The 18,939-nt window shown below is 41.1% G+C and overlaps 1 protein-coding gene across 2 annotated transcripts in view; it reads left to right on the top strand.

The window, feature by feature from the left end:
* unc5a (unc-5 netrin receptor A) overlaps window positions 1–18,939 on the top strand; it is a 353,822-nt gene that overhangs the window by 236,382 nt on the left and 98,501 nt on the right. For both annotated transcript variants that reach the window (XM_078411523.1, XM_078411522.1), the window contains exons 4-5: window positions 11,792–11,895; window positions 13,752–13,932. In XM_078411523.1, the coding sequence (XP_078267649.1) occupies window positions 11,792–11,895; window positions 13,752–13,932 (285 nt within the window). The remainder of the gene's footprint in view (window positions 1–11,791; window positions 11,896–13,751; window positions 13,933–18,939) is intronic.

Raw genomic sequence — 18,939 nt, 5'->3', positions numbered from 1 at the left:
CCTGACTAATGAATGCCAGCATGCCAGAAATCCTCTTCACCACCCAATCTACTTGCAGTGCCACTTTCAGGGAATTTGTACTTGTGGCCTCTGTTCTTCCTCCTATGGTCACGGTCTCAGTCAATCTTCAAACCCATTTCAATCATAAGACTTTAATCTTAACAAACTGTTCATCTATATACTAGAACTCTCGTTTGTTTGTTTGTTTGTTCCTGAACTACAGCCAAAATGGTACAAGATAGCGCGACAATTTTAGGCCCACCTTACTCACAGTCATCCCTTTGGTGCTAATGAAAGAAGTTTCATTGAAATCGGTATTATATTTTTAAAGTTTAAATCTATCTCATAGGGAGGGAGGGGGAGGAGGGAGGATAAGGGGGGTTGAGGGGAATGGAGTGGGGAGAGTGGAAGGGGGAGGGAGGGGGAGGGGAGGGGGAGGGGGTGGGGAGAGGGGAGGAGGGGGGAGAGGGGGGAGAAGGGATGGGGGAAGATGGGAGGGGGAGGGAGTGGAGGAGAGGGTGCTGCACCAATGCAGGAGAGGTTTGGGCCCAACTGGTCCATTTGGTCTAGTTTTTTAAAAATTCATACCGTATTCATACTTGTGTGTGAGTTTTGCTATCTATGCAGCAAGGATATGCCATGTTTATTATTTATTTATGGTTCTGTATCTTATTCAAGCTTCTTTCTCCTGCACAAGCCAAATTCATCCCACACCGACACACACTCCAATCCCCCGTTTACTCCAGCTCAGAAATTCCTGAATGCTTTTTGGCTTTTTCTATACTTCTCCCCAAATCCCTCTCTCTCTTCCACTTCTTATTAAACAGCACTTGTCTGGCAGCCTAGCCCCACCAAGGAGCAATCACAAGACCACTGACTCTCACCTCCGATTATTACAGCATTTCGGAACTCTTAGAAAATACATTCAAGAGAGAGCTAGATAGAGCTCTTAAGGATAGCGGAGTCAGGGGGTATGGGGAGAAAGCAGGAACGGGGTACTGATTGAGAATGATCAGCCATGATCATATTGAATGGCGGTGCTGGCTCAAAGGGCCGAATGGCCTACTCCTGCACCTATTGTCTATTGTCATAAAATATAAGAGACAGAAAATGAATGAAGTAAAATTGAAGAAGTGGTAGGAGGCACATAGATACATTGAGAAATAAATGAAGATGATGAAGTGCCAAAAAGGATATATGAAGTAAGGTTGAAAGAAAAAAAGATTTTGACATGGAGAAAGACAGATACATATTGGGAAACATAATTACACAAAAAAACCCTGTAGAAAGCCAACAGTAATGATTAGACATTGATAAAGAAGCTGAGCCAATTACAGGAAGAGAAAAGTAATTTAATTTGTTCGAGATTTCAATATGCCGTGTTAGGGATTATAAAATTACTCTTGCAAATTAATGTATTTTCTCTAATTTTAATTCATTTCTCCATTCATGGTGATCAGTGTCACTGGAGAATCAGAGCTTTACATTTTAATTTTTGTGTGTAAAATATCAGAATCATTAATTTTGTCAATCGACAGGTAAATTATACCTGAGATAAATAAATTACATCGCAGCAACTTTACTAAAATCTAAAACTGACAAATCAAATTTGAAAGTAATTCATTTCACGGCACGCTAAGTAATTAAAACTCTTTAATTTTTCTAATTAATAGGGATTCAAATAATGTAAAATCATGATCTTAAATTTGTTTTGAAAATGTCAATTACCGTTCCTATTATCAACTACCCCAGTTCACACAAAATACTCAGATTCAACATGATTGGAATAAATATCAAACCATTGATTCTGCAGCAGTCTATTTTTTCTCTCTCTCATAGGACACAGGTGTCGATGGGAAAGGTCAGCATTGAAATGCACAGCCCTAATTGCCTTTGTGATGATGGTGGCATTGCACTGCCTTTTGAATTGCACCAGTCCTGTTGGAGAAAGTACTCCCCAATGCTCTTGGGAAGCAGTTTCTATAATTTCATTCAATGACCATAAAGAAACAGTAAAATATTTCCAAGTCAGAATGTTCTGTTCAAAGATGCAGCGTGGAAACAGGCCCTTTGATCCACCGGGTCCATGCCGACCAGAGATCCCCGTACACCATCACTATCCTACAAACACGAGCGACAATTTACAATTTTACCTAAGCCAATTAACCTACAAACTTGCACATCTTTGGAGTGTGGGAGGAAACTGGAGCAAATCCACGCGTTTACGGAAAAAATGTACAAACTCCGTACAGAAAGCACCCGTTTTCATGTTCTTGTTCTATGCCTGTATGAAACTTTGCGAGTCTTCAAGGTACAACAGAAGTCTTTATTACAGTAACTCAATGCTGGCAGCAAGACAACTAAAAATGGCTGCAGCCACACAATCTGACTGAACACTCCACACTGTGTACAGCCAAAATAACTATGTACAAAACATCCCCCTTTGTCCTGTGCAGCACCACCTGCTGCACGGGAGGAGCAATGGGTCCTCCCACCCCACACAGTCCACCAAACATCACACCCGTGGTCAGGATCGAACCAGGGTCTCTAGCGCTGTAAGGCAGCAACTCTACCGCTATGCCACCGTGCCGCCCCCATTTGTGTGACTTGGAGAGTATGTTATCGGTAGTGGCATCCTATGAACCAGCCACCCACATCCTTTTAGATCCTTGGAATAATGGGATAGGGCGGTTCTGCTAATGAACCGTGGCAAGTTGCCACAATGCATTTTGTAGTTGATACAGACTGTAGCCATAATGTACCAATGGTTCTGGGATTACATTATTTCTGCATTGTTGTTCGCTTTAATGGCAGAATTTAAACAGTGTAATGTGAAAGAAATTTAAAATCTATTTCTTCATGTGCCCGATTCCCAGACTTGCCACTGTTTAAACTGCTTCATTTATATTGCAAAATGTTTTATTGCAGCCAGATCAATTTTCCATATGTATGTGCAAGACTGTGCATGTGCAGCTTTAAAAGTGATGCCTTTGTTTGTCTTTGGTGTTAATAACTTTCCCCAGAGTCTGTGGACTGCCTGTGCAGACAGCTTGTATGATACAATCAGGCTGTTGGCAGCCTGTTATTTGCAATGTGTGCTGAGGTAGCCCTGGCATCAGAGAAATGACATAAAGCCAGTAGTTTTGGTGATCTGGTTTGCCTCTGACAGAAGCAATCTTGCTATATTTATACAGAGTTTGTTTGTAACAGAGCAGCACCAAACCATAGGAAATGAATTCCTGTATAGAGTAAAACACTGATAATCCAGCACTCTTGCGACTTTGATGGTACCATGTTGAACGATTGGTCGTTATTTCCAATAATACCCCAAAACACATTTAATTTGTTTTGTTTTAAACTTTACGCAGTAGTGTAATAGGTATTCCAGTGAGCTCTGTCCATTTAAAGGGAGCACAGGAAACAAGGGCCTTAAGTTTAAAGGGAGAGTGGGAAATGGAACCCAATGATCTTAAAGGAAGCATTGGAAAGAGCTTCCAGAGGGCTGGAAATGAGGCCCTGGTGAATTTTGAGGGAGTATGCGAAACAAAATCCAAATTAGTTTTAAGGGAACTTAATACCAATACATCCAGAGTTCTAAACAATCGAATGAGGTATTATTGTAATTTTACTGAAAATTGAATGGGTCTAATAGTGTTTAGAATAGTGTTTTGTTTTTATGTATACCTCGTACAAAATGTGAAATGAGCAAATGCAAGGCATGTTAAAAAAATCCAGGATGTCTAGCCAGTGGATAAGATCGACAAAACTCTTTCTTCAATGGGAGGATTTTATACATAATTATGAAGAAAGATTATGTGCGGGAGATCGGATGCACATCCTCCATGTGGTAGGGGCGGCACGGTGGCGCAGCGGTAGAGTTGCTGCCTTACAGCGAATGCAGCGCCGGAGACTCAGGTTCGATCCAGAATACGGGCACCATCTGTACGGAGTTTGTACGTTCTCCCCGTGACCTGCGTGGGTTTTCTCCGAGATCTTCAGTTTCCTCCCACACTCCAAAGACGTACAGGTATGTAGGTTAATTGACTGGGTAAATGTAAAAATTGTCCCTAGTGTGTGTAGGATAGTGTTAATGTGCGGGGATCGCTGGGCGGCACGGACTCTGTGGGCCGAAGGGCCTGTTTCCACGCTGTATCTCTAAATCTAAAATCTAAATCATGGTTGTACATTCAAGATTACTAGAAATGATATAGAACTGCACCCTTTGGCTTGGCTTCAGTTGTGACAACTGTAGCAATGAGATTTGTAACCACCCTTTTTCAAAAGGGAGATTACTGTATCCATCATGATGCAGGATTTCATGTATCCAACATGATGCACGATGCAGCAACATCGACCAGTCCTTTCCACCCACACATGCTGCTCGATGAGCTATGTTGCTCCTGCTGATCGCTTGTTGCTCCAAATTCCAGCATCTGCAGTCTCTTGTGTGACAGATGTCATCATGAACCGGAATTTTCAAGCATCCAGTTCTTTACAGAATAATAGCATTGAATTCTGTTAAATCAATGAATTTGTTACCGAACTACATGTCAGCAAGTGATATATTGACTTCTTTCAATATGGCAAAAGTTAGATATTTCATTTCCAGGGGAAGGGATCCTTGTGCTAATTTTCTGCATGAATCAAACCATGTTTCTATTTCATTTCTGAGCAATTCATTGATTCACCACCTCCCCATTGTTAACCCGTCCTGATTTCTCAGATCCTGAATCTCTTGTCCCCTGCAATCTGATATCCTGTGACTTATCCACCAGAATTCTCTTTAACAATCTTAGGTTTTTTCTAAACTTTTAGGCTGTGAACTAATAACTTACATAGTCATTGAACATACAAGGAACTGCAAATGCTGGAATCTTGTGTAGAAGACAAGGTGCTGTAGTAATTCAATGGGTCAGGCAGCATCTCTGGAGGACATGGATAGGCAACATTTTGGGCTGGGAACTTTCCACAGACCCTTATTCCAAAGAAGAGTCCTGATCCAAAATGTTGCCTATCCATGTCCTTCAGCGATGCTGCCTGACACACTGATTTACTCCAGAACTTTGTCTTCAACCAACATAGTCACTGTAGCACTGTGCAAGGACAGATTAAATCCCCCTTGTTGGTGCTAATGAAAGTCGAGACGATTATTCATCAGGGCCAATATTATGATCGCATTTCAAACTATTTACGAACATTAGCATGAGAGGGCTGCATAATTATATTGTGTCGCTGAAGTTCCCAAATCTAAGGATTCATCAATATTTCTGCCTTCCCCATCTGAAATCTAGATACAAGGCAGTTCCCATGTGATGGGAGAGGTTTTCATCAAAGTGGCAAATGTTATCCACATCAGTTTCAGCTTGAAATCATCTCCTGAATCAGCAGATATTTTTTCATTTTTTCATTTCCTGTTTGTTGACTGCAGGGATCGCTCTGCATTCACCAAGCATGTTGTCCTCAGCTGTGACCATCAAATCTTTTACAACAGCAGTTGTAGAATCAAGTTTCAGGTACAGACTTTTGCCAGTATCGGCTCATTAATGACATTGCGTATAATCTGGAATCATCACTTAACATTCTTCAACACATCTAAATCTAATAAATCAACTTCCTCCACACCACCTCTCCCCCCCCCCCCCCCACCCCCTCTGTCCAAGATGATGATTATTGTGCATTCTGCTCATTTGCAACCCAAAGACATCTAATAACAGTGACACAACCTATAATAATCTAGAATAAAGACGTACTCCAAAGACGTACAGGTATGTAGGTTAATTGGCTGGGTAAATGTAAAAATTGTCCCTAGTGGGTGTAGGATAGTGTTAATGTACGGGGATCGTTGGGCGGCACGGACTTGATGGGCCGAAAAGGCCTGTTTCCGGCTGTATATATATATGATGATGATGATTAAGTCTCGGACACATGTCAAAATAATGCAATTGCAGAAGCATACAAGGGCAGGCAGGACGTTCGCTACATTATAAAACAATCCAAATATGGAAGAGTAATTTTAATGCCTATGTTCTTGGCTCAGTTGAGAGATTATTGTGGAGCATTACTTGCTCTGATATTTTTATGGGTCATTTTACTCATTTATAGGATGCAATATTAATTGCCCTTGAGAAGGTGGTAGTTCTGTATTCCAGAGACAAATGTACTTCCAGAGCTTTCCAGGATTTAGATCCAAAATTGAAGGATGTTGAATTTTCAAGTCATGAGGCTCTGGTTGAGAAGTTGTACACGGCATTCCTATACTCCTGTCTCCTTTCATCATGGCGGGGAAATCACAGATTTGGCAGGTGATGTCAGAGTAGTTGATGCGAACAATATATCTGGTGGTTCGCGTACATTGCAGCTGTGCTTGATTAGTTATCTCTGAAATAGGTGAGTAGATGGAGCGCCAAACACACAGTTCGGGACAGTGCTAGTGATATTCCATTTGTACGATCGTATTTGAAAACCTGATTAATTTGTACTCGGACAACATTTAAGATGTATTTAGGTGAAGACTGTAATCACAATGTGTGGAAGACCATGGACCAAATACTATTAAATGGGGTTTCTATAGTTGGGTACTTGAAGGCTGGTGTGGACATGGTGAGCCAAAGGGACTGCTTCTGTGATATATGACAATCACTAACAGCTGTATAACTTTACTTGTATACATTTTTGGAGTCTATCAAACTATCCCCGCTTTTAATAGAGTTCCCCTGGAGTCCCAGGACTCATTTCACAATTCACTTTGCCATGTATGTATTATAGAGTATTATGGCGATATTAATTTCAATCAAGATTTAATATTCAATTTATTGTCACATGTACCAATTAAGGTACAGTGAAATTTGTGTCACCATACAGCCATACTAAGTAAAAAGCACCAAGACACACAGCCACATAAAATAAAATTTAACATAAATATCCACCACAGCGGATTCCTCATTCCTCACTGTGATGGAAGGTAATAAAGTTCAATCATCCTCCTCTTTGTTCACCCGCGGTCGGGGCTGTTGAACCATCTACAGTCGCCGCTGCCGACTGTCCGAAGCCCTCGCGTCGGGATGATCAAAACTCCGGCGTCGGGACGGTTGAAACACTCTCCGCAGCAAGGAGCTCCTGAGTTGGCCTCTTCTTACCAGAGACCGCGGAGGTTAGAGCTCTCCACAGTTGATCCTTGGCAAAGGATCGCAGCTCCACGATGTTAAAGTCCGCGCCGCGCCCGCGGCTTGAAGCGCCAGGCCAGTCTCCAGGAAAGGCCGCCAACTCCTCAATGTTAGGCTGCAGTGGGGACGGAGAAACGATATGGTGAAAAATTGCATGTCCGTCAAGGTAAGAGATTGAAAAAAAGCTTCCCCCAATTCCCCCCTACCACCCCCAGCATAAAATAAATCAAGAAACACTAAAACATACTTTAACACGTACTTAAAATAATTTAAAAAACAATAGAAAGGACAGACAGACTGTTGGCGAGGCAGCCAGTGCTGGTGGCGCCACCCGGTGTACGTCAAGAATTCATGCAGCAGCATCTCAAGAATGGTCTCTGTGAATCAACTTAAAGTGGGATCTAAATCCTTTTTTCTACATGCCAGTGTACTTTTACATCTTGATTCACCTTAGTCTTCTGTACAACAAATACATACATACATACATACATACATACATACATACATACATACATACATACATACATACATACATACATACATACATACATACATACATACATACATACATACATACATACATACATACATACATACATACATACATACATACATACATACATACATACATACATACATACATAGCAGTATTATCATTGGCAGGCTGGTAATTGTCCAAACATTAAATAGAGTAAAAAAAGATTGCTGGAACCATTTGAATGGTGTTCCAAGAGTACAATTGTACTAAGTTACAAAAATATTCCTGAACAAGACATTAATGAAATAGAGCATCATATTCAACTATTTTACATATAATCTGATTAAATTGAGCATAACAAATGCCTTCAACATGATATTGTTTGATAAATGTAAACGATTACCTTCTTAATTCAAAATGATGGCATTCAGATGCTAAATAATTAAAGCGCAGAAATTGTTTGCATTTGAATTAAATGACTTGGCATTTTCTTCATGTTGTAAATGACTAAATGAACAATCTTTGCAGCATGGAAGGGAACAATTAGGATGAGCAGGTGCTTAGAGCAGCCCACGGATTTGTACCTGGCATTTATGCAGCAAAGTATGGTAATTTGAGAGCCATGTATGCTTGCCGCACTCTGCAGTGGGAAATTTGCAAACAGGAAGGGCAATAATAAAACTAAATAGTGCTGCTTTTTATATCCGTGCTGGGCAATGAAAATGTACTTAATATACAATGACTAGTAATATGTTTCTGCCGCGGAAATTCTTATAGTGCCTGATGTAAATTCACTTCCAATGTGCATCAGATTATGTCCTTCCCTACACAATGAGCCTTTTGGAGCACTTCAGGGAAATTAGTCCATGTTGTCTTGGGAGCAAGCATTGTTGAACAATTTTAAAACAACCATGTTTACTTTAGTTTAGAGATGCAGTGGATACAGGCCCTTTGGCCCACCTAGTCCGTGCTGACCAGCGATCACTCCATACACTAGCAGGATCCTACACACTAGGGACAATTTACAACTTTTTACCGAAGCCGATTAACCTACAAACCTGTACATCTTTTAGCGTGTGGGAAGAAACTGGAGCACCCGAAGAAAACCCACTCAGTCACAGGGCGAACGTACAAACTCCATACAGACAGCATCCATAGCCAAGATTGAACCCCGATCTCTAGCGCTGTAAGGCAGCAGCTCTACCGTTACGCCACTGTGCTGCCCTGGTCTTTCTGGTCTGGTGCTGAAAACTGGATGTGACTAAGATTAGATCAAACTTCATGATATATTTTAAGTTCTTTAAACATGGAATATGGTTTGGAGCCAGTGAAAAACAAACTGGATATCTGTGAGCAGGTAATTAGTAAGTAAGTAAGTATGTGTCGCTTAACAGCACCATCAGTGGTACTATCCACTACTCATGATCATACTTTGAAGTAGACGGGGTGACAGTTAGCCCTGTTGGATTTGATAGCTTTTGTGAACACCCTCTTCCAAGGCAATTTTCCACCTTATTAAATAGACATGAGTATAGTAACAGAATTGGATCAGCTTAGCTGGAGGCAAGGCTTGTTCTGGAAGACAAGTCTTCTGTAGTGCAGTTGAAATATTCGTGGGCTTATGACCATGTGCTTTTTCCAATTATCTCAAGCGGCACTTAATATCTCATGGAATAAACCAAATTTTCTGCCAATTGTCTTCTGTGATGTTGGGATCTCAGAATAAATTGAGGAAGGACATTCTTGCTATTGACAGAGTGTAACGTAGGTTCACAAGGTTAATTCCCTGGATGGCGGGACTGTCATATGAGCGACTGGGCTTGTATTCAATGGAATTTAGGATGAGAGGGGATCTTATAGAAACATATTAAAAATTTAAGGGATTGGACACGTTAGATGCAGGAAATGTGTTCCCGATGTTGGGGGAGTCCAGAACCAGGGGCCACAGTTTAAGAATAAGGGGTAGACCATTTAGAACTGAGTTGAGGAAAAACTTTTTCACACAGAGACTTGTGAATTTGTGGAATTCTCTGCCTCAGAAGGCAGTGGAGGCCAATTCACTGAATGCATTCAAAAGAGAGTTAGATAAAGCTCTCGAGGCTAGCAGAATGAAGGGATATGGGGAGAAGGCAGAAATGGGGTACTGATTGTGAATGATCAGCCATGATCACATTGAATGGCGGTGCTGGCTCAAAAATCCTGAATGGCCTACTCTTGCACTTATTGTCTATGTACCTATGTATCTATGAAGGCATCATCGTTTATTCATTTAGTTTTTTTGACAGAAATATTGTTAAAAATCCTTAAGACTTGCTGAGCCATTGATATGCTTGGCTCAACCAACACAGAAGATGAGGATGATCTTGGAAAAGGTTTCTCATAGATGTTATACCATAATCCACCACAATTCATGTCTACATATGAGTGCCTTGCAGATCTTTGATTTGATCCATGGGTTTTGGGATCACTTTACTCTGCTTTGTGCAGTTTGGTTTTGTTGATTATCATGCTTGTAGCCCTGTGTTACGACTTCACCAGGTTGAAACTTAATTCTGTGATACATCTGCTTCTTCATCCAAAAGGCTCCTCTGCAGTACTCTTTGTACTAGGCTTCATCCCTTGGCTTGGTGTCTTTAGACTTTAGTGATGCAGTGAGGAAACATGCCTTTCGGTCCCCCAAGTCCACAGCGATCAGTGATCAACCCATACACTAGCACTACTCTTCAAACATAGGACAATTTAGAGAAGTCTTTGGAGTGTGGGTGGCCCAAGTTGTTGGCCCAACTTGCACATACCAGCCAACATGTCCCAGCTACACTAGTCCCAGCTACACTAGTACCACCTGCCTGCATTTGGCGCATATCCCTCCAAACCTGTTCCATCCATGTACCTGTCTAACTGTTTCTTAAATGTTGTGATAGTCCCTGCCACAACTACCTCCTCTGAAAGCTATTTCCATACCCCCACCACCCTTTGAGTGAAAAAGTTAGCCCTCAGATTCCTATTAAATCTTTTCCCCTTCACCTTAAACCTATGTCCTCTTGTCCTCGATTCACCTACTTTGGGCAAGAGACTCTGTGCATCTACCCAATCTGTTCCTCTCATGATTTTATTCTCATTGATCTATTCCTCTCATGATTTTGGTTTCCTTCCACATTCCAAACACATTAAGGTAGGTTAATTGGCCACTGTAAATTGCCTCCAGTGTGCAGGTGAATGGTAGAATCTGGAGTAAAGGTAGGGAGCATAAAATGATTTGAATGCAGGATTAGTGTATATAGTGATTGAAGGTCAGCATGGATTTTGTGGACCTGAGAGCACCTAAAAAGCAACCAAGGGTGAAAAGCTTTGCTGGCTGAGAAGAGAGCCCAGAGAAACAGAGGCCAACACATATTTGCACATTTTTAACCCACTGCTTTCAGCTACAACAGGTGTGGTAGAAACTGTTTGGCAGACTGCAATCCTTGAGCAACACCAATTGATGTTCAGGGAATGAGCCATCGAGATGCAAACCATCATTCTAAAGGATTGAAGACTGCACCACATGGTTTTAGCTGTTGCTCGAGAGGGTATTTCTGGCATGTCCATCACTTCCCTGGTGCGATTCTGTGAAAAACAAGCTCCATGTAATTATTTGAAAACGAAGGTGGATCAGAAGCAGGGCAAAGTAGATCCACTGAGTAGATGTCCTCATCTAAATCACACTTAGGTGCAAAGATTAAATCCAGTTGTTAATTTTGTAAATGGGGTGAGAATAAATAGTCTTCTAGCCGTTACAATATTTAAAAGGGATCTCAGAGATTTGGCTCAAGTCCGCTTGCATTATTATCCTCTATTTGTCTAACAAGTAGAACCTATTGGGTAGGAAGGAACTGTTTGTACCGAAGATAGACACAAAATGCTGGAGTAATTCAGTGGATCAGGCAGAATCTCTGGAGTGAAGGAATGGGTAACGTTTCAGGTCGAGACCCTTCTTCAGACTTATTACGTATTTAAATCTTCATTTTTGTGAGATTCTTAATAACATTTTGAAAATATTAATAGTTTTTTAACAATGGGAGAATCTACTGAGCATTGAATGATAAGTTTAATTTTGTGCGGACTTGTTTCACAACAGTGGTTGATTGTAATTATTGTTTTTGGATTGAAGATCTGCGGAAGAATTTTGAACAAGAGCCAATGGGGAAAGAGGTTCCATTGGATCAAGAGGTTTTACTTCATTGTCGACCCCCAGAGGGTATTCCACCTGCAAACGTAAGTTGTAGCGGTGCTGGCGAATCCAACAGAAACCACTGTGTACAAACTATCTCGAGCTTTGAATCATGCAAAATATTTCTGCATTCTATTCAACGCAGTAAATTCTTGGGATGAATTCCGATGTGACGTGTGCACCAAAAAAAAATCAAGGAATAGTTGTACATTTGAAAAACATCTTCAATAGAAATAGTGTGTTACATTCGTGATCATATAGTTATCCTTATCTGACACCCTTATCTCACACCTTTTTTTGGCTCCTTCTCACCTCTAACCTTTGTCACTCTCTCCACCCATCTGTTAATCACCCTGTCCCCACCCTGCACATTTGTATTTACAGCAAATAAAACCATTGACTACAGATTCTATTCGTTACATGGGTATTCTGAAGTGAACAGTTTGTAACAAATAATACTGTTTCAGAAAGAGATGTTATTAAAAATTGAGGGCTTACTCCACAGACACAGTGATTTTGATGGTCAATGTTTATTCTTTCCTGAGATGATGTTGGCTTTGAGGCAGAATTTCAATGAAGCTCTCCTGAGCTCCTTCTATTGTCTTGACAGAGATTTTCCAGAAATACCACACTATGCACTGGCATATTCCCCATGATTTCTATTAATTCTAGATGAATAGCAAAAGATCAGAGAACCAAAATAGAATCTGCTCCCATGGTGAGGCTTTCCACTCAAGGACATCTGAGATCCCATTTCTTCAATAAGCGTTGGTTCCCCCTTGCTGTTGTGGATGGAGCACTTATCCTTGTCTCACACGATCATAAGATCATAAGTGATAGGAATTGAATTAGGCCATTTGGCCCATCAAGTCTGCACCATTCAATCATGGCTGATGTATCTCTCGCTCCTAACCTCATTCTCCTGCCTACACCCCATAACCTCTGACACCCGTACTTATCAAGAATCTATCTATCTCTGCTTTAAATATATCCACTGACTTTGCCTCCACAGCCTTCTGTGGCAAGGAATTCCACAGAATCACCACATTCTGATTAAAGAAGGTCTCCTGTGCCTTGCAGTTCTGCTATCCTTCCCTATTCCCCCAGATTGAGTTGCCTGGTCCTCACATTGCATTCCACCAGCTTTTGCATCCAACACATAATTTTCCTCTTCTTTCCTTATCTGACACCCTTTTGGTTCCATCTCATCTCTAGCCTTTGTCACTATCCCCACCCATTGGTTAATCACCCTTTCCACCCCATCTCTCTATACCCAGCTTTCTCCCCTTGCACAATCAGTCTGAAGAAGGGTTGCAATGCAAAACCCGAAATGATGAAGGCATCATTCCCTCCACTGATGCTGCCAGGTCCATGATGTTCCTCCAACACTTGTTTGGTGTATGCTTTCAATCTTTTTCAAGCTTAGAACTTCCATCCTTAATTTTGAGTTTCATATTACCTCTTGTGTCAGACATGGCTTACATTGATAATTTCACAGAGTATATATATATATATATATATATATATATATATATATAAGCAGTAGTTTATACAATTGTGTATCTTTTTACATAATTCAAATAAAATATGTGGGCTTCTTGACTAGATATTATTTTCTTTATTAGCTTTATTAACCACACATTGTGCACATTTCCCACCACATGTTGAAGCAAACTTGGTATCACCCTCCCCCGCACCTCTTTACACTGGTCATCTCCCCTCTACTCTTCCGATCCAGGTGAAGGGCTCTGAATGAACAGTCAACAGTCCATGTCTCCCTCCATAGATGCTGCCTGACCCACTGAGACACTATTTCTCCATTTCTCTCAATCACGAACCTGTTGGACGAAGTACAGTTAAATTTACCCTCTTTGTCTGCAACTAATTTTGTATTTGAAAGGTGGAATGGTTGAAGAACGAAGAACTGATTGACCCAATTCGAGATCCGAACTTCTACGTCACCATGGATCATAATCTGATCATCAAGGAAGCTCGATTAACAGACACGGCAAACTACACCTGTGTGGCGAAGAATATTGTCGCCAGAAGGAGAAGTGCTACCGCTGCAGTAACAACATATGGTAACAGGATTTTAGATCTTTGTTTATTGCTAATATAAAATAAGCAGAAGTGGTTTGCTCAATAATGTAACTTTAAAAATTATAATGGTTATTGAAACTAAGTATGTTAGGAATTCGAGTTGCAAAATTATGTTTTTATTCAGCATCATGCAATTGACAATTAACTTTTTTTTAACCATTGTTTTGGTTATTTTACTTCACTGAAAATTCAACTTGGCATGCGGTGATATCATTTCACTTGCAAAAGTGTCCACGCTGCTTTTGAAACATCGCGGGGACAACTGGGACAACAATGACCGATTCTACGGTTCCTTGATTTATATCGTCTGCTTTGTTCTGTCGTTTTCTCACCTTACAATCTCTTTGTACCGTTCCATATCGCCAGTTTCCCTCTCCTCTGACTCTCAGTCTGATATAAAGGGTCTCGACCCGAGACGTCACCCAATCCTTCTCTCCAGAGGTGCTGCCTGTGCCGCTGAGTTTCTCCAGCATTTTGTGTCTATTTTGGGTTTTAATATCACTGTGCTGGATTGTGGCCCTTAAAGGAAATGTAATTCTGCAATTTGATCCTTTTGACAATAGACAATAGGTGCAGGAGTAGGCCCTTCGAGCCAGCACCGCCATTCAATGTGATCATGGCTAATCATTCACAATCAGTATCCCGTTCCTGCCTTCTCTCCATACCCCCTGACTCCGCTATCTTTAAAAGCTCTATCTAGCTCTCTCTTGAAAGCATCCAGAGAATTGCCTCCACTGCCTTCTGAGGCAGAGAATTCCACAGAATTACAACTCTTTGACAGAAAACATTTATCCTCATCTCCGTTCTAAATGGCCTACCCCTTATTCTTAAACTGTGGCCCCTGGTTCTGGACTCCCCCAACATTGAGTACATGGTTCCTGCCTCTAACGTGTCCAATTCGTTAATAATCTTATATGTTTCAATAAGATCCCCTCTCATCCTTCTAAATTCCAGTGTATACAAGCCCAGTCGCTCCAGTCTTTCAACATACAACAGTCCTGCCATTCCGGTAATTAACCTAGTGAACCTACGCTGCAATAGCAAGAATATCCTTCCTCAAATTTGGAGACCAAAACTGCACACAGTACTCCAGGTGCGGTCTCACTGGGGCCCTGTACAACTGCAGAAAGACCTCTTTGCTCCTATACTCAACTCCTCTTGTTATGAAGGCCAATATTCAATTGGCTTTCTTCACTGCCTGCTGTACCTGCATGCTTCCTTTCAGTGACTGATGCACTAGGACACCCAGATCTTGTTGTATGTCCCCTTTTCCTAACTTGACACCATTCAGATAATAATCTGCCTTCTTATTCTTCCCACCAAAGTGGATAACCTCACACTTATCCACATTATACTGCATCCGCCATGCATCTGCCCACTCACACAACCTGTCCAAGTTACCCTGCAACCTCATAGCATCTTCCTCACAGTACACACCGCCACCCAGCTTTGTGTTCAGAAGCATCCAACGGAGCATCATCCATCAATTCCCCACCATGTTCTTCAGCACCCCAGCCGTTTGTGGCCAGGGCTCTGACTTCTTCTCTCTACAATCCTTTTTTTATTCAATTGTCTGATTTTCCCCATTTGCTTCCTGCTGCCATTCAATGTTTGGGCCCCAGACCCCCAATGATCCATGGCCCTGGCCTTCTGGTTTACTTAGAGCCATCTTCTGTTCCTGGTGGCACATTTTGAAATATGCAAATGCATCCATTCAGGAGCACCCAATGTACAGAAATGGACCCACCAATTAATATTTATTTATGTAGCAATCTGGGTCTAATAGAATTTGCAACCCAGCATAGTTTCTAATAACTAGATGTGTATTTCTTAACTACAGTGCAGACAGGTCAAATCTCATCCATTTCTTGTGTATTGAATTGTGGTTGCTTTCAGTCCAAAAAAAACTTACTTCGAATGGTAATTTGTTTGCAAAAAGCCCAGATATATTAAAATTAATCATCTGGAAATGTTTGTTGAAATTCCTTGGAAGTATGTTCCTATCAGAACAACGTGATCAGTACTAATATGTTGATCTTGCTATGCCCAATAGCGTTATTGACAAGGCACATAAATATTTGGTTAAGGTTCATGTAATCTCTGGACTTCTAATTAACTACATGTTATGAATCTGAATCAACCTTTCTTTACCTTTTCTGATTGTATAGTCATGGTTGCTTCCAAAAGCCATCTGAGTGTTTTTTTTCTGTTCTGACAGCTGACTTGCACTGTATGACCTGAATATTATTATCACCTTTTAATATGATCTGGGTATTTGTGTCATTCACACATCTATTCCTTTAATTTCACCAAATATTAACTCGAAAATCTCTTGATGAGATAAGAACTTTGGCAAAAATTCACGGACTATTTTGTCGAACGTAATTTTGGATCAGACTTGTTCAATTCAAACGGTACATTTTATCTTCACTAATGATAAGTTATTCCATATTTTCATCACATTGGTACATTATTTTCTTTGACCTAAATGTGATGTCCTCTAACTGTTCCTCCAACAGCTTTGATTTCTGTACCTCACTGTGGTAAATGCGAGCAGTCCCAAACAGATCCTCTGGCATTTACTTGCTTAAATGGAAGCCAGCCTTGAGCCTGCTTGCACCAGCTGTAAAACTGTCAAATCCCAGTGACGGATTTGTCTTCCTGAGATTCCCGAGTATTTGCTTCATCTCAGATACTGTGACATGTTAAACTAGGCGCAAAGATGCTCCTGCTGCCTCATACTCTTGTGACTTTTGTTCAGTTCTGACATCCAGTGCTATGGTGTGGAGTTTGCACGTTATCCCTGCAGCCATGTTTTTCCTCTGAGTGCTCTGGTTCTCTTCCATGTCCCAAAGATGTGCTAGTTGGTGGGTTAACTGGACACTGTAAATTATCCTTCATGTGCAAGTGTATTGTTGAATCTAAAGGAATTGGTGGGATTATGAGAATTTAAAAAAAAAAAAAGAATGGGATTGGTGTAAATAGGATCTTGCCAGTTAGTGGGACTCCATAGTGAAGGATCCAAGTCTGTGCTGTATGACTCTACAATCTGAGGGATACATATTTCAATGTGGTTTCAGATATGAAACAAGGAGGAAGTTTCTTTCACAGAAAGTTTAGTTTACTATTTCAACTGTTGTTTTGATTTAGAAATATATTTTCACCTTCATGAAAGATGAAAGATTTTCATCTTTCATCTTCTCGTTCATCTTCACAAAATCACTTAATTTATATTTAATTGTTTTTGACTATCCCTCAACTTTAGAGACATATATATATGTACTAGAACAGGGTGGACCCGTTGGGCCCAAAGCTCTCCTGCATTGGTGTAGCACCCTCCCTTCCCCCACTCCCCCCCCACTCCACCCATTCCCCTCCCCCCCCACTCACTCACTCCATCCCCCCTCAACCCCTCTCAACCCCCCTCCCCCCCCTCACCCACTCCATCCCCCCTCAACCCCCCTTATCCCCCCCTCATCACCTCACCCCCCCTCCCCTCACCCCCCCCCCCCCCCACCACCTCCCCTCACCCCCATCCACTCCACTCTTAGGGATTCTGAAACTAGAGGCATTGGCTTAAGGTGAGAGGGGCGAGATTTAAGAGGTAACTTTTTCACTTAGAAGGTAGTCCATATCTGGAATGAGCTTCCAGAGGAAGCTACAGAAGCAGATACCATCACAACTTTTAAAAGACTTTTGAATAGTTGTATCGATAGGAAAGGTTTAGAGGGATTTGGGCCAAATACAGGCAAATGGGACTAGCCCAGTGGGTTGGCATGGACAAGGTGGGTCCTAAGGTACATCCTTTAATTTGAGGCAGTGCCCTTTGGTCCTAGACTCTCCCACTAGTGGAAAGATCCTCTCCATATCCACTCTCTCCAAGTCTTTCACTATTCGGTAAGGTTCAATGAGGTCCTCCCTCATCCTTCTAAATTCCAGCGAGTGCAGGTCCAGTGCCACAAACACTCAATATACGTTAACCCAATCATCCCCAAGATCATTCTCGTCCATTATTCAAATGCAATTTGATTTCCACCAGATATCCTGATTTATACTAGATGCAGTACGTCACATAGGGAAGATAAACACATCAAGCCAACTGCATGAAAACAGATGAACATTAGATTCTTTATGGATTTAACAATCTCTTCATATTCTGGTGGCAGGTTGTAAAAGTAATTTGTTATTTGCAAATGTTTTCATTGCTACCGCTTACTTCACTGCTATAAATGCAGGAAACAGTAACATCCAACAAGAGCAGAAGAATATGTTCTATATGTAAGCATGTTCCAAAAAATCAGGGAAAAGGAGACTCATTATTGAATCCTTTATGAATATTGCTGACCAAACCAGCACTTGTTGTTACTCTCTAATCATTACTAAGAAAATACTACTTAGCTGCATCCTTGTACAGCAATTATTATGTAAGGAAGTTACTTCCACACATAATTTGTAGATAGTACATTGTAGCCAATGTGTGTCATTGAAGGATTGCACCATGCTAATTAAATGGACTGTTTTGTTCTGGGTAGAGTTGAGCTTCTTGATTGGTTTTGGAGCAGTACTCATCCAAGTAAGTAGAGAAAATTCAATCGCAGTACCCACCTGAACCTTGCAGATAGCAAGAAGGTTTTGGTGAATCAGGAGATAACTCACTCTGTGAAAAGCCATTCAACCAGATCCTCGACTTCCTCATCAATAGAACACAACCAGTACGAGTTGGCAACTATACTTCCCCTTTGATAACAATCAGCACGGGATAGCTCAAGGCTGTGTGCTCTGTTCTACTCACTCTATAGCATGACTGAGTAGCCGTACACAGTTCTGATTCTATCTTTAAATTTACTGACGACACCACAATTGTTCAAAAAATTGTGGATAATGATGAGTCAGGTTGTAGGGATTGGTCATCTGATTGAATGTTGCAAGAACAACAACCTTGCTCTCAATATCTCTAGAACCGAGGAACTGACTGTTGACTGCAGAAG

The sequence above is a fragment of the Rhinoraja longicauda genome, chromosome 14, assembly GCF_053455715.1.
Source record: "Rhinoraja longicauda isolate Sanriku21f chromosome 14, sRhiLon1.1, whole genome shotgun sequence".
NCBI lineage: Eukaryota > Metazoa > Chordata > Chondrichthyes > Rajiformes > Arhynchobatidae > Rhinoraja > Rhinoraja longicauda.
The sequence above is the reverse complement of the archived record's forward strand: the minus strand, read 5'-3'. Positions and strand labels throughout refer to the sequence as shown.